The 24,119-nt window shown below is 43.7% G+C and overlaps 1 protein-coding gene across 6 annotated transcripts in view; it reads right to left on the bottom strand.

Annotated features, from left to right (window-relative positions):
• POC5 (POC5 centriolar protein) overlaps positions 1-24,119 on the bottom strand; it is a 212,075-nt gene that overhangs the window by 70,230 nt on the left and 117,726 nt on the right. For 4 of the 6 annotated variants that reach the window (XM_069223689.1, XM_069223662.1, XM_069223671.1 and 1 more), the window contains 2 exons: positions 19,352-19,497; positions 7,080-7,193 (listed from right to left, as the gene is read on the bottom strand). In XM_069223689.1, coding sequence (XP_069079790.1) covers positions 7,080-7,193; positions 19,352-19,497 — 260 coding nt within the window. The remainder of the gene's footprint in view (positions 1-7,079; positions 7,194-19,351; positions 19,498-24,119) is intronic. The other 2 variants (XM_069223681.1, XM_069223705.1) reach the window with 1 other exon arrangement.

Here is a 24,119-nt window from a genome sequence, read left to right as displayed (position 1 = left end):
CAGCCAGACATTGCCATGCCAGGCAGACATCGCCACGCCTATAATGATGCAGTCATAGGTGTGGTGGTGTATGGCGATGCAGGGGGAGCAGCATCCTAGGAGCCCGTTCCCTCCCGGAGCTGCGCCATGGAACAGACAAGTGCTGCCCGAGGGGGGTGGAGGGCAGAGGGGTGTGTTGAGTGAGTGAGTGCATGCATGCATGGGGGTGTGCGTGTGTGTTTGTGTTTGTGAAGGGCGATGGTGTGTCTGCGTGTATGAACGCATATATGTCTATATATGCGTGCAAGTGTATTTTGGGGGTTGGGAGGGGCCCTAAACGGAGGTGGGGGAATGGTGAGGGGGTGGTTGGGGGATGGCCTACAGGGAGATCGCGGGGAGGAGGGGTAGGGTTTAGGATTTCAGGGGTGGGTGTCCAGTGGCTTGAGGGGGTATTTGAGGGTTGTGGCAGTTGGTGGGGGGAGAAGGGGGAAGTCTAACACGTCACATACTGCTGACAGGAATGAGTATTCCTATCACCAGTAGGCATTCCGCCAGGGATTACCTGGTGGGATATCCATGAGAATGAGGGCCTTAGTCTCAATTTGACAGAGATTGGGGTGCAGGTCGGATACACTAACCAGGTTTGTCCAGGTTTGTCCTGGTCAAAGATTGCATCTTCTGATTTTAGTTCCTTAGGAGCCAATCTGGCACAGGATTGCACTTCAAAATCCCCTAGGACCTCAGGGGGAGGTGCTTAGAGACTCACTGGGTGTTAGGCAGCTGTCTGGAGCACGGTCCAGTTGCCACTGGTCAGTTGCAGCAAAAGCCTCTTGTAGCTTGTTGTAGCCCTTTAACTTGAAGAGGTCAGCCCGGGAGTTCACTTATTTGTCCTGGGTATGACAGAGCAGGTCTAGCCTTCTAGGTTCTTCACAGGTCCTAGACAGCAGTCCTCTTCTGATCTTCCTCAGATCCACAAGGGTTCTGAGGTGGGAACCCGGATGTGCCATTTATGCCCGACGTCAGCTAGTGTGTGGGAATGGCCCCTAGGAACACCCTAACCTGCGGCTACCCCTACCCACTTTGGACACTTCCAAGATGGCAGACGTTTTCAGCCACAGAAAATGTGGGCTTTGGGGGCTGGGTGTATGTGTTGGAAGTGTACTATATTAATCCTAGTGTCCTCCCAGATGTAATACCGAAATTCAGTTTAAAGCAATACCTGTACCCACAACCTCAGACATTAGTCCGGTAGAATAAAGCAGAGTTTTCAGAAACTAGACATGGAATACACAAGAATGGTTTTGGCATCCTGCCTTCTGAAATGCAATTCAAACGTTATACGTAAACCCAGCCAACCTGTCAAACAAGTTGAGACACTGTAAGGTCAAAAAGAGGCCCACTGAGATTTTGGACTGGTCTTCTGTCTGGGGCTAGGGGGTGGGGGAAAGAACGGCCCTGCCTTTGTCTGAGACAGAGGAGGCATCTTTGAAGTGCTCCCCAAGTGTCTCATGAAAAAAAAAAAAACAGAAGACCTGTCAAGCAGGATGTGACATTCAGGTAGGACATGACACTTTAATGTCAAGTCAAAAAAGATCCTTCCAACATATTCTGTAAGGGTCAGATGGTCCATCTCGCCCCATTCAGGTCAGCCTTTTGTTTGCTCCTGGAAGCAAGTTTAAACCTCATTGCCACCTATTCCAATGTTATTACAGGCTGGCAGACGTTTGAGAGCCAATTGCAGATTTAGCTTCCAAGGACTTAAGGCAGGGTAAACCTGACTTTAAGGTGCCCTTTACTATATATTTATCAGTAATACAACTTCACCAGTGTAATAGGCTTGTACTAAATATTTCAAAAGGTCCAAAAACTAAATTTGTATCAGTTTCTGAGCCAAAGATAACATTTATTAAACTTATTATACCCTAATGCTTTCCTATGGAACAGCCAACTGTCCTAGGCTGAAAATAACTTGTAAGGATTTTTCACTTAAGGACATCTTTAACATTAAACTTTTACTTGTCCTACTCTTGAGCACAATGCATCCAGCCTTATGGCTGATAAGGCCTATTTATTTAGGGGTGTCTTATTAATGTTTACAAGTAAGATTTAGGCCTCTCAAAGGGGGCTATTTTGACAGGTCGAGTTTTCAGTTTATAAAACTGCACAGCCAGACTACTAGTAGGCCTAGAGACTTTCTTTACAGTGCCACTGCTCTGGATGGTACAATGAGTGCTGCATAACTGGTAGAATTTAATTTACAGATCGTGGGTACATCATATAGAAGGGGCGTACAGGGAAATTAAATAAACTGGTCAGGTGCATACCACGTTTGCTATGCTGAAGGGAGGAGCACAAGCATTTTACCACTAGTTGGCAGGGGCAAAGTGTACATAAGTTCTATAGCCGGCAAAATTAATGTTCAACAAAAAGAGCAGAAAAACCTAGTACGGCCCTGCAGAAAGGGCACTATCTCTAACAGTAATAAATTAATACTAACCCTATAGGAAATATAATGAAATTATGCTACATTAGATTAAAATAACCTTAGTCTATCTTTTGGCACAGGAATGTCCCCTACATGATATACTGGTGTGTTCCCTTGCCCTGAGTGCTAAACTGCCTGTATATTTGATATCCTGACTTATTGTGGCCCTGACATCACACTAATGTAAGCATGAGCACAGAGGCCAAGGCCTGTCCCTTACCATGAGAGATTTTTGGTGGACCTGTAGTGTGCCAGGAAGGTGCACCAAGCATGCCCTCATTGCTGGCAGTAAACTACTGTCGAGTGCAAACAGCAGTGGTGACAGCACACTCAGGTTAAGAGACATGAATAGTAAGACCAGCCCTTTTTATCTGTGTCACCAGGGTTGAGGATTCTGCCTCGTCTGTGTAAAGTTCTGCTTCCATGTGTGTGGCCAGATCCTTGCACCGACATTGTGTGTGTGTGTGTGAGAGAGAGAGTGTGCAACACATGCATGCTGTGTGAGTCAGTAATAGAGGCCAGTAGAAGCCCTTTTAGAGTCTCCTTGCCTGGCCAATCCAATGATAGGGGGGAGAGCGAGGGTGTTCCCAGATACTGGAAGTGTATTGGCTGTAGCTGGAGAGGGAGCCTCAGAAACTGAAGTGAGGGGACTGGGCTACCTTTTGAAATTCTGTGGGGCCTTTGATTAGAAATGAACTGATTATTCTTCCTAAACACTGGCATTTGGTGGAATGCAAAGGTGAAGGATGGAATTGCTGGCTGTTGTGAAAGGCGAGTACATTTCTAGGTACATTTCTAGGTTAGCCTACCATTTTGTCTGGCCATTACCATTGCGTCAGTTGGACAGAGCCAAGTGCAGAAACCTCACACCTCTTGTGCCTGTGTTGCGGGTGTGACAGCCACAGTGCCACCAGCTGTGAGAAGCACCACTTTACACAAAGACTGTCTGGAGAACAACCTTAGGTGGACAGTTGGAAGAAGAACCAGCTCAAAACAGTTCTAGAGTTTGAAAAAGTGGATCCACATGCCCTGTGTAGACGTTGTGCATAGAGGTGAGACCCTAACCACCTCATTTAGTTCCAGCAAAAAGTCCTTATGACCAAGAAATGGAGTGCTCAGCAGAAAACTCCTGTGGCGTGCTACCGTTGCTCTCCTTTACTCCTATCCACTTCCAGACATGGCATTAGTGCCCCCCTTCCATCCATTAATCAGGGTATTGTCACTCAGTAGGTCTACAATGGTTTGATGGGAGTCATGCGACCCTGGATTTCGGCTACCACATGGGTGCAGTCTAGTTGTGAAATTATCATCAGCAATACTAATACGTTTGGCCATGCTGCACCCCAAAAGCTGAGGCATTATGCCCCATTCGAGTGACAGGCTACAGCAGGATCCACCCCAGGATTCAAAGCGCCTCACTTTTGAGGATCTACTGTAAGTGTCGGGTCTCCTGCAGTCTATAAAAGCTACACCCAGCAGACTGCCAGGTGCTTCTCTTTCCTCCCTGTTAATGAAAGGAAGCCTCTGCTTGAGCTCAGCTTTTGTCTTTGTTCCTGGTTCTTCAGCTGAAACTATTTTCAAGCCAGGCAGAGTTCATCTTGTCAGACGTTTTCTGCACGTGGCCCTTCTTGGAACTTCATCCACAGTATCACTTCAAAGAATGTCTTTGCAACTTTAGAACTCTTCAAATAATTTCCTTTAATTCTTGGAACACTTCAATCTCTTCCAGTGCATGCTTCAGAGGCCTTGGGGTAGTGAATAACTAGGGAGAGCTAGATTCATTTGGTTAGATTGTGAAACTGTTGTTGGATTCTTGAACTGCCCATTGCGCTAATGTACTGGAACTCTGCTTTGCCTTTTAAGTTGTGCGGCGTGTTGGTTTAAGTGATGGTATGCCTTATTAGTGACAGTCAAAGTAATGGTAATGCTGAAGTGATGGCAGGGGAGTAATGGCAAAATAAAGTAATGAGGTGGAGATTATTGTGTTGTCTCTAAGGAGAAAGATGCTGTTATGGCAAGACATGCTACAGCAGGGCTGGAAGCAGGGGATAATCTCCCATGGAAGCACCACATTTTAGACCACTACAGGAAAGATGCAGGACTAATTAGGACTCAGACTCACAGGGCTCACTGCAATCAGAGAGAACGTCCAGTGTAAGGATGGCAGGTAGACGACTGCTGCCAGTAAAACTACAACTCTTCATACAAAGTTGCCAGTTCTGAGTGGTGACGCCAAGAAAAGCAACAGGGTGCTCGACTTGTTTTTGTGTGGCCTACAAAACAGCACAATGCTCTGCTCAGCTAAGAGTACACAAAGTGTACCCCAAAGCACAGTGTCTGGCAATTACTGCCTACTCACCAGATTAAGGGGAAGCCTGAATTTTGTGGTGACCTATTAGATTGTGACGAGGCACATTTTAAAATTCCATTCCTGTAGGAGATTCATTCAAACTCTGATGACACCACATATGCACAAGATTATGGTTTAAGGCTGTTCCAGTTCCCTTCTGCTCGGAACAGTTCTTGGGACACAAATTTTGTAGAACTTGTGACTGTCGCTCATTTAATTTCTAGGCTTTAATCCACATTAAGCTGAAGAACCTGCTAGGAACAATGCATGGAATGAAACTCAGCAACAGCTTATTGTTGATTGGCAACAAGTGAATACACATCTCCACTTCTCTCTCTTCAGTGTAAGAAACCTTTGAAAAGGTACATGAAGCTGTACCCTAATGAGGTTGCCTTGATGTCATGGCTTTTGAAAGTGGTAAAACTGATTGGGTCTTGGCTTCCTACCAGTATGCCATACCTAAGGGGTCTCTAAAGCCAGTACAGCAAGACCTTGAGTTGCTGTTCCTTCTCCTGTTAAGCCCCCCTCCTCCTTTCTGGGCTGTGTCCCTTTTTAAGGGTGAGTAGAAGACTCGATCAGTATCTGGACACAGATTGACAAAAGTGTGTCCATAAGGTCGCTTTTCAAAGAAAAGTAAACACCAATCTCCACCTTAAAATAATTAGCAGTAATTTGTCAGAAGACATACCCTGATATTTGATGTCTGTCTTTGATAAGTGCAGCAAATATGACAAGATAATTAAACAAAATTTAATAGCATCTTTATTGCTCATTCACCTTAGAACTCCAGTGTGGTTATTTTGGAGGTGCTGCAACACCCACTGTTACTACTTCCAGCACCTACAGGACCATCAGTTTTTTTATTCTTGCTTTTTTAAACCTAAGCTACCTAAACTAAAAGGGCCAATTATTTATTAACTTTGAGTGCTAATTTTATTTTCAGCTAAAAAGACTACCACATCCAGTAGGGAGCCTTAACTGCTCAGTCAAGCTACTAATGGAACGCCATCAGTAAAAAGGGGTTACAAAACTATCCAGCTAAAGTGCCATAGTCTCCAAGACTGTTGAACACCAGTGGAAAACCCTGCTACCCATCATGGACACCAGCAAGTAGCCACTGACTGCCTCAGCATCCAGTGAGAGACTTCATACTGGGAACAGGAATTGGGGTATGGAAAAATCACACACTCAAATTATCCGTAAGGACATGTTTATACCACCACTAACCAAGTCATGTGGAAGTCACAGAAGACTATCTCAGAGTTTAAACAGTTACAAAGCAGTATGTTTGTCCACAAAAATAATCTGGATAGTTCCCAAGTTGAGGTGGAAGGCAGCTCCTGTATAGAGCACCCTACAACACCAGCGAGACTCATCTCAAATGTCTGGTTTTCTATCAGTCTTTAAGCATAGGATAAGCACAGTGCCATCCACAAGGAGCGAGAAAATGACAAAGTATTTTGCCATTTATACAGCAAAGTCTTTAAGCATAGGATTGCACAGTGCCATCTTTGCTGAGCTGTAAATGACAAAAGCCTTTCACCACCCTAGGCACAGTATTACAGCTTTGAATTGGTAATATACCATCCAAGCTAACCTGGAATGATCAAAAGTGACCCCTGACACGTGTTTCGTTATCATTATACCTCTTCGGAGAGATATATGTTTTTACATTGTTTTTTCCCCACCCCCTAGGCAATGAGAGAAACAAAATGGTGGCTGCAACTTTTCTGTCAAGTTGGGCCAGCCAATCAGGGCCTTGCTTTTCTTCCGAATCTGCGGAGGATCTGCATCCCTATATATACAAATTTGGTTTTCACTTAAGAAGTAGAAAACTACTGGATGGATTTACAACAAATCACAAACAGTGTGCTTTCTGGAACGAAAGTTAGCTTTCTGCCAAATTTGGTGTAAATCCGTCCAGCGGTTCGGGTGGTAGTCATCTTCAAAATCCCCATGTAAAATTAACATGGGGAAAAAAGTGTTTTGGGACCCCCACTTTTCCTCAGCCCCCGCTTGACAGATCACCCCAAAACATTCCAGACAGCAGCTGAAGCGAGCATAACATTTTTTGGGAAAAGTTTGTGAAGATTCTGTCAAAAAAAAAAAAAAAAATACCACAATATATATATATATATATATATATATATATATATATATATATATATATATAAAAAATAGCAGAACTTAAACCAATTGCATTAGATTGCACAATTCAATACTACAGGCCCATCTAAGTGAATTCCAGTAGGACACCATAATTACCAATTGCTGAGCTGGTTGAATGCCCGATCCTGCAGTTGTTGCAGAGACAATAACCGGAACACGTAAATCATCTTGGAGTTGGTGAGTTGTCTGATGGCTAAAGGGAGCGGAGAGCTGCAAACAAATCACAAAAGTTTCTCAGATAAGCAAGGTAGAAAACAGGACAATACGTACAGTATGCCAAGGAGACACGCAATCACTATACCTTTCCATTTTTCAGAGGAAGTTATTGCTTTACAGAAAACATGTTTATTAGTGAGTTTAAGGGGCAGAATAATCAAAAAGTGAAGAAGTAAGTACAGTAAGCTATACTAATAACGATCGATAAACATTAGGAGAGAATATATTTTGTGGAACTGGAACAGTGATTAAGGGAGACTTCCTATGGCAACTTCCCTGTTTGGGCTTGTTAGAAACCAAAAATTGCCTATGGACAGAATAATTGCTTGATGCCTCTAAACTGTTTTTTGGAAACTTCACTATCTCTATCCCTTTCTTTTTTCCATCATCTACCTGCATTCCTTCCACAGGTGTCAAACTGATGCCTCCTCAGTCTCATTTCCAGTGTTATCCACTCAGGCTGGCTGCACTTTGGGTGGATTGTGGTAAGGCTTTTCTTTAGCTGCAACGTACAGTGCTTATGGGTGACCACTTAGACCCTTTACTGAGGTTTTTGTGCATTTGCCATAAGGGTGATCCTTCTGTGCTTCTTAGTGGTGCCCCAAAATAATTTACCAAGGAGAGCTGTGGATTTTCTTAGTAAATTTGGAAGCACAAACGATGCAACTGAGTCATCAGTGGATTTTCTTTTGGTTGCGACTTCAGTTCTAAGAGTGGACTCCACAGTAACCCTCAGGTCTGCAACACTAGTCTAATTAGAATGGGATAGGACACCAACCATGCTACTGCTATGTGAGAAGTTGCATAAAATATTTGCTGCATGAATCACTGCCTAGTTCCTCTCCCGCACCTCTATTAAACATTGAATAAATAGAGTCATAGCCTAGCGGCAGAATAAAAAGACAACAATTCTATGAGGCTCAATATTGGCCTAGATCTATGTGCCTTAAACAGGTGGTTATTCAAAGGCACTTTTGATTGGCAGCAAGGGCCCCTGGGATGCTGGCACAGAATTAGTTTGACATGTGGGGCAGATATAGATATCAACATGATGATGGAAGGGGTAACTGCTGATCCACCTTCTTACCTGATGCAATGGCTGTTGGAATCCCTACGCTAATGGTAACCAGCACCTGTGGGTAGTAACATCCTGGTATGTAGCGTTATATCAGATGCTGAGGGTGGTGAAGACAAGGATATGCAAGCAAGCTGGTATTTTAAAGAGGTGGCAAATGGTGCTTTATGAATGCATTGCTCATCCTGTGAACCTGATACTGTTTATGTAAGTACAATGGGTCTCATGTCAATTCTTTTGCATTGTACTCATAAAAAATGGACAAAGATAAAGTCTTAAGTTTGCACACATTGCATAACTGACCTTTGCAGCAAACTGATCAGACCGTGTGTCAGGACCTCATGCACATTACCTAACTCTTCCCACATAGGTGGTCACAGTACAACCACACATCCCTGTATCCAAACGTAGAGATCTGTCAGTTTGCTTGGGATAGTTAGAGTGCAATGAAGCACTATCCCTCTGTTGCTCAAAATGTCTTCACCTTGTACTTGGAGTAATTTGCGTAGGGCCAAAAATTCGCTCTTCACAGGGAGACAAATTGGTGGTTTAGCATTTTACAAATTACCAAGAGATCTCCTTATTCTTTACCAGTCATCTATGCATGTTAGTCTCCCACAAACCATGGACGTGCATCATTTCCCGCCATTAGCTAGTTGTGAGTGGGAGGAACCTGCTTTGGTTTGGCATATTGTAGTGCGGTAGACCCTAGCAGATGAAACAGTCTTGCCAAAATTAATCTATCTCTGTATTTGCAGGCAGGATATTAAAGCCATTGAGAAGCTTGATTCTGCTGCTTCAAAACCATATCTGGACCATCTGAAGTAACCCCAGCGACATTTTTGTTATTCCAATCCAGAAGACTTGGCCACCTACTTTTCTTTTTCTTGTTAAACTCTAGAGTATAAGAATGGGAACGGAATGACTGCTAGATCCCCTGCAGCTATATATGCCATTTCTAGCATGGATTTATGGTTTAAATGCACTGGCTTCGTTCCCAAACCAAAAGACAGCCTGCAGCACGTACTGGTCAGGGAAAATAAAATACAGTCTAGCCTACTCCAAAAGGACCTCTCAATGTTCATAAGTGGACATTTCACATTCCTGGAGGAGAAGGCTCCTGTGGATCAATCGAGCACCCACCACTGCCTCGATTTGTTCACTTTCCATGTCCTATGGACCAAATTAGACAAATCACAATTTCAAAGTCTTTCCTTTAATTGTGGACACTGCAGGGGAGTCATCCTGTACACAATGTCCAAATCCGAGGCTCGCTACTTTTTGTCTGACAGCCTTGGTAGCTAAGATGTTATCGAAGTTGGTATATCTGCATGGTATAACTGTTAAAATGCTGTTTTATAATTATTCACCGGGTGAAGGAGTATTATCTGGATATCGAGGGTACCTGGCTGGGGGTCAGCATGAAGAAGGCCGCTCGCAAGGTAACATCAGAAAGACCTTAGGAGGTACCACAGCAGTTTTAGTAGTGAGGGCCCTTAAGTGCTCTTTAGCAAGACTAATAAGCGACCCCTTGAGAGACAGGTTATGTACCTTGGAAAATAGACCTCAAAATCCTCAAACCAGTCATAAGGGAGCCAGTGAAAATGCAGAAAAGGCAACGGTAGTTTTCTTTTCTGACCAAGCTTCTACAAACTTTGCAACTGGTGTGTAGGGGGGATTTGAGTGGGAGGCAGAGGGGTCGGGGGTGTTGGACAAAGGAGTGAGTACATTCATACGCATTTTGCAGCTATTTATGGCATGGCCAAGCTCGGGAAGAGGTATGTGCACGCCTTTTTAAAATTCCCTATATTGTAATTATGGAACTAGGTGATTTAATTATAAATCACATAGCTTAAGGAACAGGGAGCAAAAAGACAACTAATTTAGTCAGGAAAAAATAATTATTGCTACACACCTAAACAGTCAGCAGGCATGAACAAAATGTTGGCGAAAGAAAAGTACAATGCAGGGTGTAGAGGAAAACAGTATTTATGTGCAGCAAAAAGGCTCAGTCCAGTGTTCATGGAAAAAAAACTAGAACTGAAGATAACCAGTTGGTTCCCTGAATCCTGGAGCCCCGCCTTTACATTAGCGTTTAGAGTGCCTCCTAAAGAAGAACTGCTTATTTGGCATCAAGTTGGCACAGGAAAACTCTAAAATACCAAAATAGATGCTAGAAAATACGTCCTCGAGATCCCATCTATCAGGAAGGATTTTAACACTTATAATTTCGAAAGAATCGTTTGAAAATCAACCACTGTCAAAACAAGTCCGAGTATTAACCTAAAATGCAAATCTAGCATGGAGGAAAAGAAGGCATTCCATCTGAATTTTGCAAAGGTTATTTTGTGTGAATTTGATAATACATCGTGACAAAGTACCAGAGGTTATACCCAAATGGACCATGGGCAAATCTGGCCATAAATATGCTACTAGCAGAGAGCATTCAGTTAAGAGCTTTTTGCCTCGGTTAGCACTTCCACAGTCAACAAAGTTAATACTGTTAAAAATGGGTGGTGGCAACCATGGCTATTTGAAGCGCCACAAATTGGCAAACTGCTAATGCGACAACTGTACAAGACAAGCATTGGCAAAACCCATAGGTCTCACTTTTGCAACCAACTTGCTCTGCCAATGCTTTTTGGCAATACTGTGCAGCATTGCTAAAAAACAAACTGCGTTTGGGCCATGATGCATAGCATGACGCTACAGCATAGCGTGCATGTGTTATGACACTATTGGCATGTTGTTCAGTAGGTGAAAGCATGCGTGACTATGTATGCACATACATAACAATTCAAAGAGACGCCATTTAAAAAAAATATATATATATACACTGATCCAAGATGGCAGACAACTTGGAGATGTTTAAAAAAAAAAAAAAAAAACTGCAAGAAAGTGCTTTTTTTATTTTATTTAAGTAGAGCAACCCAGCAGCAAATAGCAGCATCAATTGCATCCAAAATATCCAATTCTATGTTTTAGTTTAATGACCATAAGGGATAGAAGAGCAACGTTCTAATAGAAGGAAAGCAACTGAGTGGGGAGGGTGGGGGAAATTAGAGGCCAATGAGGAGATAGTAATGGACGAGGTAGGGGAAGAGTGAGAAAAACTGACTGTCCAAAGGGTTTGGGGTGGGGAAATTATCTGGAGGGTTGGGGGAGTGAGCCTGAAAAGACATGCACTCACGGAGTGCTTAAAGTAACAAAGTAGTTCCCGAAATGTGAGCAGTGGAAGGATATAAGTTAGCCAATTAAAATGATGGTGTGGTAGCTTTGATACAATGAATGTGCAAATACAAAAAGATGAAGACAAGCCACTAAATAAGAAGCAAGCAAATGAGAGTAACAAATTCAACCAAACAATGGGCAAGGTCTACGGCCATTGTAAGTTTTAGGTATGGTGCACAAGAGGCTTTTGGATACAGACAACTAAAAGCTGCCTGGTAGGCAAGACCTAAAAAAATGAACCATTGGGGCATATGTACAAAGAACTTTGCAGTTGCAAATCCTGTGATTTGCTTAAACTGCGGGGTTTGTACCTGTTAAATGGCTTAAGCCCATTTTGCGATCCATTCCGAACTACAATTAGAAGGGAGCATGAAATGGCCGACCTTTCAGAAAAAAAAAAAAAAAAAACACTGCAGTCACAAAGTACTGATCAGTTATCAACACCTCAGAGGAGGTGGTAAAGGTTTCGTAATTTGCATAGTGGATTGTATTTGTAGGCGCTGGGAGAGTAGGCAGTGGTCTGCTGCAGGCTCCCCCGATGTTTCTCCAAAAGTATTCAAAAAAAAAAATATAAAATCTTTAAGTGTCATTTTACAGCTCGGCGAGGATGACACAGTCAATCCCATGCTTAAAGATTTTGCTGTACAAATGGCAAAAGACTTTGTCACTATCTAGCTCGGCGAGGATAGCACTGTGCTGATCCTATGCTTAAAAACTTTGCTAGATAAGAAGACATTTGAGGTGAGCAAATCTAGAGTGTCGCTGGTGTTGCAGGTTGCTCCTTACTAGAGCTGCTCTCCACCTAAAATTGGGAACTTCCCAGAGTTCTCCTTTGTTTTTTGCATAATTTATGGGTCACTCTAACCCTGAAAGGGCCTTGGTTTGAGATATATATATATATATATATATATATTTTATACCTTTGGGTTGACAGCGAGGCAACAGAACAATTCCTTTTTCTACATACCCTTTTGCAAAGCGAGTAACAACCTTCTCTAACAGCGGTAGCCAATCATGGATACATACTATTGTAACAGTTAGGAGTAGCACCCCTTTATAACCCTCCTTACTGATTTGGAATGGGTTGAAAAACCTCTGGTGCGAGTTAAAATGAGTTAAGTAAATTGTAGATCACACTTTGGAGCTCCTAAATTCTGTGATTTTGCGTAATGGATTTGAGAACGCAAAAGCATTTAGTACTTCAGGTTTAGATTTACCTGCAACCGGAAGGTAAACATGCCAGAATCAAAATCCAATTTTAACGTTAGGTAAACCCTTCTATTTTTCCAGTAGCAGGGAAAATGATTAAATTGTTAAATAAATAAAATAATAATTTAGTGCCATTTGGTTTAATGCAGGCTTTATTTAAAAATAAAAGCAAAAGAAACTACTTTGTCCCTTGCAAATGGCTCTTGATATGGTACAAAATTGAAACAAGGCCTCATTATCACACCTGAATCTGCATTTACCACTGGTGTAATCTGTCAGGCTGGCAACCAGTAAGGTGCACTGCAGTTAAATCATCTTTAGATTCTGACAGCCAGGACAAGTAGCCAATACAGGCCATGGCAAGTAACTAGTTTCAGGATAGGCTATTGAACATGCAATGTTCTGAGCTGAGGACAAAACGGTACAAATAATTTTAAGTATCACACAGAATACGGACCTTTAAAGTACCAGTTACAATCTTTTGTCATAGAAAGGAAACAAGCGATTCCAGTGCTCTAACTCTATCATTCGGAATTTGTTATTTGTTTATCCTTCAAGCCAGAGAAATAATTAGCTGAACAATGGTATTGTGGAAGTGCCTGACAAACGATAACTTGGGGTAACTTTGGTAACACCATTTCTGGAGGATACTATATATTCCCACGGATTGCTCAACACAAACATAGTCCCAAGCACCAAACTGGATTTGGAAACGTTTCCCTTTAAAAGTAGCTCTTTAACGCAGCCAGATGGTTCCACGTGTTTCAAGTTCCACATGCCCAAGGAATGACGAAACAGGTCTACATACTGCACCACTGGACAAATTGGCATCAGTTCCTTATTTTTTTTCCTTGCCAGGCTTATACAGAAGGAATGGGTTGCTGTTGGAGTCAACGTGCAAGCATAGCAACAATAAAATTTAGGAAGAAAAAAATGCATCATCGGCTTAAACAGGAGCACTCCCACGATTTAGCAGATAATATCAGAGAAGAAGTCACTATAAGTGCTGCACACTCAGATTATACGACACAAAACTGAGTAGCAGCCCTAATACCAGAAACACAACATAAGGGAACTAAGATGCGAGACAAGAGCAAAAAACAAACAACCAAAGCATACAAATAATTCACTAGAGAACCTGGCAGTATCCCAAACTAGAAGGTATGCATAAAGGTATCTGTTGCTTTTCTGTTTCTGTCTTGAAAACGCAGTGCCCCAGAGGGAAGCCTCTGCTCCCGTCATCTCTGCCACTAGCTATGCGTTCTGCAATCATAACTGAGATTACTTTACAGAGTGCTGCCTGACTTTCCCTCACAGTATCAAATGGAATCTACCATTGGGCTGTGCAGACTCCATCATGGTTTGTGCTGTTATGAATGTCATCTTGGTTTTAACCTTCAGTGACCATTATGGGGGCTGGGCGGGCATGACAGTGGAAGTGGCAGACACATGCATGTCAGTCCTATGTGCACAGAGCAATATTCCCATAATAAGCCCACAGCTGCGCCCCCCCCACCCCCCCCCCCCATGACTGCTGCATTACTGTACTACAGTGCTCTACTCTGCAGCAGCAATTTTGGTAATCGCAACATGACGTCACAGTGTGGAAAGATGGACAGAAGGCACCTCCTCAACATATTTAGGGTGGTCTGATGGCAAGTGAGGTGGGGGATGCCACGTATCTGGGCTGCAGCACTTGCTGCACTCTAGTTATTACTCCCTGTTCTCTGCCACAGACACTCCACAATGTGCCAATAATGCCAAAAACATTTATAGCAGTGAGAATTCAGTTTAACCAAAAATAATGTAAAAAAGAAATAGTGCGTTTTTCTGCCCTCTTGCTTTGGATATCAGTATGTTACAAAAGGTTTTGCATTAGTACTCATTACATAGAATTCCTGTGCATTTTATACCCAGGGTTTAACCTCTAAGGGGCTGGGCCTTCCCCCCCCCCCCCAGTGCTGAGCCCTTTTTTGGCTATTTGGGGTAGTTCGCGCTTAGGCCTTCATAACTTTTTGTTCACATAAGCTATCCACGCCAAATTTGCGTCCTTTTTTTCCAACATCCTAGGGATTCTAATGGTACCCAGAGTTTGTGGTTTCCCCTGGAGGAGACCAAGAAAATAGCCAAAATACAGTGAAAATTTATTTTTTCCCAAAAATATGGGGAAAAAGGGCTGCCGAAGAAGGCTTGTGGTTTTTTCCCTGAAAAGGCCATCAACAAAGGGTTTCTGGTGCTGAAATCACTATCTTCCCACCTTTCAGGAACAGGCAGACTTGAATCAGAAAACCACATTTTTCAACACAAATTTGGCATTTTACTGGGACATACCCGATTTTTACTATTTTTGGTGCTTTCAGCCTCCTTCCAGTTAGTGACAGGAATGGGTGTGAAACCAATGCTGGATCCCGGAAAGCTAAACATTTCTGTAAACTAGACAAAATTCTGAATTCAGCAAGGGGTCATTTGTGTAGATCCTACAAGGTTTTCTTACAGAAAATAACAGCTGAAATAAAAAAAATATTGAAATTGAGCTGAAAACAACAGCCATTTTTCTTTATGTTTTACTCTGTAACTTTTTCCTGCGATGTCAGATTTCTGAAAGCAATATACCGTTTTGTCTGCTGGACTCTTCTGGTTGCTGGGATATAAAGGGCTTGTAGGTTCATCAAGAACCCTAGGTACCCAGAGCCAATAAATGAGCTGCACTGTGCAGTTGGTTTTCATTCTATACTGGGTATACAGCAATTCATTTGCTGAAATATGAAGAGTGAAAAATAGGTATCAAGAAAACCTTTGCATTTCCAAAATGGGCTCAAGATAAGGTTTTGAGGAGCAGTGGTTATTTGCACATCTCTGAATTCCGAGGTGCCCATACTAGCATGTGAATTGCAGGGCATTTCTCAAATAGACATCTTTTTTACACACTCTCTTATATTTGGAAGGAAAAAATGTAGAGAAAGATAAGGGGCAATAACACTTGTTTTGCTATTCTATGTTCCCCCAAGTCTCCCGATAAAAATGATACCTCACTTGTGTGGGTAGGCCTAGTGCCCGCGACAGGAAATGCCCCAAAACACAACGTGGACACATCCCATTTTTTGACAGAAAACACAGCTGTTTTTTCCAAAGTGCCTACCTGTAGATTTTGGCCTCTAGCTCAGCCGGCACCATAGGGAAACCTACCAAACCTGTGCATTTTTGAAAACTAGAGACCTAGGGGAATCCAAGATGGGGTGACTTGTGGGGCTCTGACCAGGTTCTGTTACCCAGAATCCTTTGCAAACCTCAAAAAGTGGCTAAAAAAAAAAACACATTTTCCTCACATTTCGGTGACAGAAAGTTCTGGAATCTGAGAGGAGCCACAAATTTCCTTCCACCCAGTGTTGTCCCAAGTCTCCCGATAAAAATGATACCTCACTTGTGTGGGTAGGCCTAGCGCACCTGACAGGAAATGCCCCAAAACACAACGTGGACACATCACATTTTTTCATAGAAAACAGTGCCTACCTGTGGATTTTGGCCTCTAGCTCAGCCGGCACCTGGGGAAACCTAGCAAACCAGCGCATTTTTGAAAACTAGAAACCCAGGGGAATCCAAGATGAGGTGACTTGTGGGGCTCTGACCAGGTTCTGTTACCCAGAATCATTTGCAAACCTCAAAATGTGGCTAAAATAACACGTTTTCCTCACATTTCGGTGACAGAAAGTTCTGGAATCTGAGAGGAGCCACAAATTTCCTTCCACCCAGCGTTCCCCCAAGTCTCCCGATAAATATGATACCTCACTTGTGTGGGTAGGCCTGGTGCCCGCGACAGGAATAGTTCACACAACGGTCAATGTTGGTCCTTACGTGAGGCAGCTGTTGACCCTGGGGTGATCCATTCCTGACGCAGGCACGAGGTGTAGGCACTCAAGTGGGGTAGTGTTTTTATCAGGACAGGTGAGGAGTTACTGGGTGGTAGGAATTTTGTGGATCCCAGCATATTCCTGTAGTTTGTGTGACAGAAATGCGAGAAAAATAGAGTTTTTATTCAACATTTCAGCTTTGCAGGGTATTCTGGGTAAGAAAACTTTGGGGAATCCACACAAGTCACACCTCTGTGGACTCCCCCGAATGTCTAGTTTCCAGAAATGTTTGGGTTTAGTGTGTTTCTCTATATGGCCGCTGAATCCAGGACCAAAAACACAGGTGTCTGCCTTACAAAACCAGTTTGTTTTGCCATAGATAATTTTGATGTCTCCACAATACGATTTGGGTGGTGGAATTTGGGGCTGAACTAAATTGGGGAGCCGCATTCACCTGCTCTCTGGGTTGGGCTAACCCACTATTACCCAGTTGCACAAACAGCTTGCGAAGGGACAGCAGGACTGTCCTCATCACCTCCCTCATAATGTACTGGAAGAGGAGTTATCGAATGCGACTCCTCCAACTGAAAAATCACTCCCAGAGTCTGCGCCATTGTCCTATCCCTCAGATGCTGTCTCAGTATCTGATGTCTCAGTCTCTGATCCTATGTCAGAGCGGTCCTCTATAACCAGAGTGCAGGCAGCAGTCATCCATCAAGATGCCATCCTGCTATTGGCTAAACTGTTGCTCTAAAACACTAGCCTACGTAGACAGTCACAAAATCGATGGTGTGTGTGAGATACGTGCAACAGTAGAGGCCACCTTACCTGCGCTTCTTCCCTCAATCAGCACGTTCTTTCAAGACACTCAAAAAACACCTTGTCACATACCATTCGTCAGTCTTTAGCACATCCTGCGCCCAGTCCAACAATCATTATTGGTGCTCCCACTCCCTCCTCCTCGGATTCCCTCATTACCACCCAGCAAAAGTGCCCTTCATCTCTCCATAGCCGCCCTCCACCCCGCACATACCTTTCATTGGTATTATAGCGCAGGTAATGGCTGACTTTACTAATGTACTCAGCAATTTACATAAAATACAGATTTGCTCTTTGCAGTAGGCATATAAACCTTCTGCTCTTCTTTATGGCACTAAAACTGCCACTAGACAAGTCTGACCCTTTTCCCCCCAGGGAAACCACACACATATTGACAAAAGTGATACATATATGACAGCCAACCACCTGAAACTCAACTCAAGCAAAACCAAAATAATCCTCTTTGGCCCACATAAAAACACCTGGGACCCCTCATGGTGGCCCACCACGTTAGGCCCTGCACCCACCCCCGCCAACCACGCATGCAACCTCGGCATCATCCTAGACTCCTCCCTCTCGATGACCCAACAAATCAACGCTCTCACCTCCTCATGCTTCAACACACTCCGTATAATGAAAAAAACATTCAAATGGATCCCCACAGAGACCAGAAAAACTGTCACTCACGCACTCATCAGCAGCAGACTTGATTACGTAAACGCCCTCTATGCCGGCACCTCTCTAAAACTCAAGCGCAAACTACACGCATCCAGAACTCAGCAGCACGACTCATCCTCGACCTCCCCCGACACGAACACATCTCTCCACACCTCAAATTCCCCCACTGGCTCCCCATTGACAAAAGGATCACCTTCAAGATCCTCATCCTCGCACACAAATCACAACACAGGCCCTGCCTACCTCAACGAAAGTCACCTTACACACCCCCACACGAAACCTCCGCTCAGCTGACCTCACTCTCGCCTCTGCCCCCCGCATCAAACACACCACCACCGGGGGCAGATCCTTCTCCTACCTTGCACCCAAAACCTGGAACGCCCTCCCAACCCACCTTTGCAAGACCCAAAACCTACTTTGCCGGAAGGGCCTCAAAACCTGGCTTTTCGAACAGTGAACCTCCCAGCCCCTTTCCCTCCCCCCGTCTCCCCCCCCCCCCCCCCCAGCGCCTTGAGACCCTCACGGGTGAGTAGCGCACTTTATAAATCTCTTTGATTGATTGATTGATATATATATAGATCTATATATATATATCTATCTATCTACATAGATATATCTATAGATATATCTATATATATAGATCTATTTTTTTTAGTTGTTGTATGGTTTCCTTGGGGGCTAAAATGGCCCCCAGGGAAACCCTACAACATCTAAAAAAAATATTGCCCCCACAGGGGGTCGCCCTGCCCGCGATCGCGCCCCCCACCCCCCCCCCCCGGGGGGGCACCTACCTTTAAAAAAAAAAAAATATGCCCCAGGGGGCCGGCCCGTTTTTCCGAGGGGGCCGACCCCCCCCCCCCCCCCCCAAAGTGAAATCCCTGGCGTCTAGTGATGTTTCCTGGACTCTCCCCTTTCTTACGAGGCCTTCTGAAAACTGTTTTTCTGACGTCAGAAAAGAGCGGGTGGGGGTGGGGGGGAGACACTGAAGCTTCAGTGTCTCCCGGGGAAAGAAAAAAAATAATAAACACCCTCCCTGGTGTCGGCCACTGGTCGTGACCCGCACCAGGGAGGTAGTGCGGGCGTCGGCCAGTGGCCGTCGCCCGCATTGAAGGGGTTACTCCCTTCCTAATGTTTGAGGATTTTATTTGATAAAAGATCCAGCACTATATCAAAAAAACGTAAAGCACATTACTTAGGCAGATTAATATTTACCTTTGGTAGACGGGTAAAATATTCAAGATCAAAGAACAATTGATCACTTATCTTTAAGTATCAATGGGTCTTTTACTTACAATGTGCTCTGATGTCCCGGTAGGTGCCATTTGTGAAGTGGATACATCATACTGAGCAGCATCCATATGCAGGGAGGTTCTGGTTTGTGGCTGGAAAGATACTGGCTGACTTGGCCCAGCATCTTCCCTTCGGTTTGACTGATCTGCTGAAAGTAAAGGAAAGAAGGCTTTAGGTGCTGCACTTAGAGAGACAACTATGCAAATGGCAACATATATTGCTTATTCTTTTATCATTTAAATATGTTAATAAAACCGCTTCAACTATGTCTTGCTTGGGTTCACCCTGTCAACATGTACCTGGTTAGTCACTGCTAGATGGATCAAAGGTATTACCTAGGACCGACATGATTAATTTGCTGCGGTAAAAAAAATGGATGAAAACAATTTGAAGGAATTCACTTTTAGAGCTAGTTAATTTACAAGGAGGACTAGATATATGCCAGTTACAACGGTAAACTGTCACGTCACCAGACCCTAAGGAACTCAAAATTACAGGACATCAGAGGAGTAGACTGAGAGGACTATACAGCCCCGATCCTGTTGGACCTATCCAGCAGTATTTGACACTGTGCCGGTCTGGTTCAACTTGAAATCAATGGCAAGGCTCTCCAACTACTTCATTCTTTTCTGTCAAACAGAACTCAGACGGGTGACTGTGCCCATTTAGGCCTAATCCCTTTTCACTCCCATATGTGTTCCTCAAGGCTCTTTGAGTCCTACCTTCTTTTATCTGTACAAGTCTCCGCTGGCCAGCCTCATTAGATCATTTGGATTCATTTCTTTCTTATGCAGAAGTCATGCAGGTTAGTGTTAACATCTCTGATGGCATTCACTCATGCACTGTCAACTTTTAAGATTGCATGAACGCAGTGAGTAGTTGGATGAAATCCAACTATCTTAAGCTGAACAGTGAGAAGAAAAAGGTTTTGTTGTTTGGCAGGGATGCAACCTTTTGGTCCACAGCTGAGCAGCCAGAGGCGCTGGGTGCTTTTCCAGTGCCAGTTGATTCTGCAAAGAACTTGGAAGGTGTTTGAGAATTTAAAGATTGAAAATAGAGTTTTTTTGTTGTCGTCATTGGTAACTTTAAAGTACTGATAACCAATTACTTGTGCAACGAGTCATCAGCATGAAAAAAGAATCCAATTTTTGGTTTAAGTCTTCTGCTTCTGTAAATTTGGAGGGCGGATAAACGTGATAGTATATTATTAGGTTGGCTTGATAGTGATATCTTACTTTTCGTGAAATGCTGCTTTGGAGAATGTCTATACAAACTAATGATCTGGTCTAATGGAAAACTAGCTGCAACAAATTACTGTATCATAGTTTCCAGTAGTGTTTCCCCATTTTATTTCTTTGGAAAATTGGACAATAAAGTAAAGGTAGTGTTCATTTGCTAGTTGGAAAACTATTTTGGAATACGTCTACAAGCAAACTTACTAATGCTTTAGTTCCCTATTTAATTTCACACATAGATTCTACTATTGTGACAGACTGGCTTAAGAAATTTACAGGGAATATAATTACCCTGATCTGTTATTCCCAAAGAATTTAAAATAAATCTGATCATTAACTGGAAAAGACCCATTAAGTAAGATGAAACATCTCAAACCCTAATTCAGGAAAGAAAAAATATTAATGCGCTAGATAGTGTTGATCCATACTACCTTAGGAATATAACTAAGATAGATTAGCGGTATTAAAAACTAATTTAGTTTCTATTTAAAACAGACAAAATAGAAACACAATTTTGGTTCAGAATAGCCCATGGTTAAATGAATGATTAATCGAAATTCTGGTTTATTGTATTATTGTTTCAGGGGTTTCTGGCAACACAACTGAAAGCGTAGCCATCCTACTAACATGTATAGAGTGAGAACATAACCTTGACAAATTAAACCGAATAATTTTATGGGTTCCATTTTCTGGGAGTACTGTCTCAGATCCAATATTGTATTGGTTTCAAGTTGATGACATTTTTAGATCAGCTAACTCTTTTAAATGTTCAAGTGCCCACAGACTGGATGGTCTTCTAATAATTAAAAATAATTCCCTGATCTGGGCCAAGTGAGCACAACCTTCATTTACTTATTATCTGCCTTACTCAATCATTCCTGCTACCTGTAAGGGAAGCTTAATAATTCCAGCACTTTAGAAAGGGAAACAAGATTGCCTATAAACCTGTATAGAATATCATTATTAGACACAACTGGGAAAGTCTTTGCCAATTTAATTTTAAATCAGCAAAATCTCTGCTGTTGTTGTTGTAAAATTATACTGGTAGAACAATCTGATTTGAGAACACTGGACTGTACTGTAGACAACTGCCTCTCCCTTAAAAATATAAAATAGTGATTCTCTCAAAGGAGAGTTTCATAACTAGCAGGCTCAAAATAGCACAGTGCACAAGGAATGTCGCTGGTGATTAGTGTGACCTAACAGTGCGATAAGGACTAATTACACCATTCAGATATACCCAAGGTACACAGCTGGTACATGCAAACCAGACAAAGGATTTTAAAACTGACTTCCTCACTTTGGAGGATTTCTATTCTCGTAAATCCAGCTCTTAAATTAAAATCTGTATTTAGGGGCTGTTGAAGATGCTACATGTGCAGGCTTTTCACACCCATATAAAGCCATTCTCTTGGTTCTTTTGCAGTTCCTCAAAAAGGAAGAGTATTAAGGCGCACAACCAACCTTGCATCATAATAAGAGATGTAGCTGGGAACCAAATTTACTTTAGCTTACAGGGATAAAGGACTAAGTATACAACTAGGTCATTTACTTTAGTTTTGGCAATCGCAGACAGATTGCAAATAAAAAGGCAAAAAAAGTTCTGAGCACATTCTGTAGAATAGGTCAAGGGCCTCACCACTCATACTGATCTGAATATTAGTTAGACATATTGGGTGGAGAGTGAAATATCTGAGGATTACTGTCTTTCAACATAATTTGCAGGTCATCACCATATGACTGAAATGCTAACGTATGCCTACGAATGGTGTTTACTGAAGGTCGTACCTAAATATTAAAAATAATGGGGAATAACAGTGAACCTTGGAAGACCCCATGACCAGCAGTGGTAGGATCAGAAAGAAAAAAAAATTTGTATGGTAGGCTGAAATCGCCAACTGAGATCACCGATTGGCAGCTCCTACTGGTACACTATGTTGACGTGCCACAAAAGAACAATAAAACAATACCAGCTCCTGAGGTCAACAGATAGTCAGCTAAATGCTAGAAAGCTTTCTCGGCACTGTATTCAGGTCAAATCCCTGATGAATTAAGGTCCAGTACACTTATTAAAAATATGTTTGCTGCCTCATGGGGACAATATTCTCTATGATCCTGCTGATTATGTATAGGCCAGCAGGTGGTCTATATTTTAGGGTTCGAAAGGCTGATAATAGTGGCTTGCTTTGAATACTAAGATATGGCTTCTTCACCAAGAAAAGGATTCATAATGGAGGTAATTGAATACAAAAGGCCTGAAACATGGCTTAAGAAGCACAATAAGGCCATGTTGCCCACATAGCTGCCTTTCATTGGAGCTCTGATGTCTGGGCTTGCTTGCCCCGATTCTGTTAACAGTGTGTGGATTGTGTAGTGAGTTGTTTGCACCTTTGAGGACAGGCACAAAAGAGGCTCTGGACTCAGAGACAGTTCAGGGAACAGCTGTAGTAGCAAAGACAGTGACGGAGGAGCAGTTGGGACCCATGACACAAGTGGGGAGCACTGGAGAGCATCGCTACTTGTGAGTTGTGTGTCACTCACCCTGTAGCATTGGTTTTGAGTGCTGGCTGTAGAGTGGTGGGGTAACAGATGCTAGGATTCTGCTTGACAAGAAGAATGAAATGCTTGCAAATGGGCGAAGAGCTGCCAATATCCATATACTAGGATTGATTTCCTAGTGCGTCAAGCCACCTCCATGACTGAAACAGTATGCGCCTTTTTCAGGAATAGGCGACCTCCATCCGGGTCACTGGAGGTGAGGTGGTGCAGAAAGATTATTAGGTTGCCTGTCAGGACATCTCATTCAGGTGTACCTTCCGAAAGCGGCATTGTCATAGCAGTACTTTTGTGATCGGACTTCAGAGAGCCTACTTGGCGAGTTGCAACCTCACTGGAGGATCTCTCATTAAAAAGGTGACATAAGAGGGGGGGGGGGGTGGGGGGGGCGTGGCTTCGGGCGTCAAGATGGCGGTCGCACTCAGAGTGCTCTGGACCCCTCCGTCATCCACCCTAAGAAGCTGCCACCAGGAAATTTATTATGCTGCCCTAGTTTTTCCCGCTAGCTCCCAGACCTCAAAGAGACCTCCGGCACCGGTGTCGGCACGGCCCGAGCCGTGAACGCTGGCCGCGACCGGATCGATAGGTCTCCCAAGATGGCGGCCGGGCTGACGGCGTCTCGGCGAGCCCGGGGCCCGCCCGCCGACGGGGCCCCCTCCGAAGTGAGTGCCGTGTGCGGCGCTGAAGAGCCTGGAGCGGACTGTGACCTGTAGCCCCCGGCGGATGGTGGAGCGACGCGGCCGGCGTCCCTAGTTGGCCTTCGGAGACTCGGACTCCGTGGCACCGGGCTTGGGAAGCAGAAGGGAAGCCCGGAGAGGGTGAGCCCTGGGACGGGGGCTCCCCTGTCTGACTCAGACATGCGCGGCCGGGCCCCGGGACGGGGGCCTGCCTGCTAAGAAAACTGCTGCGAGCGAGCGAGCCGTGCGTCCTGCAGGGGGCGCCTGGACCTGGCAATGTAATCTGGAGCCCCCCGCAAGAG

This window comes from Pleurodeles waltl, chromosome 1_1 (assembly GCF_031143425.1).
Source record: "Pleurodeles waltl isolate 20211129_DDA chromosome 1_1, aPleWal1.hap1.20221129, whole genome shotgun sequence".
Taxonomy (NCBI): Eukaryota; Metazoa; Chordata; class Amphibia; order Caudata; family Salamandridae; genus Pleurodeles; species Pleurodeles waltl.
The sequence above is the reverse complement of the archived record's forward strand: the minus strand, read 5'-3'. Positions and strand labels throughout refer to the sequence as shown.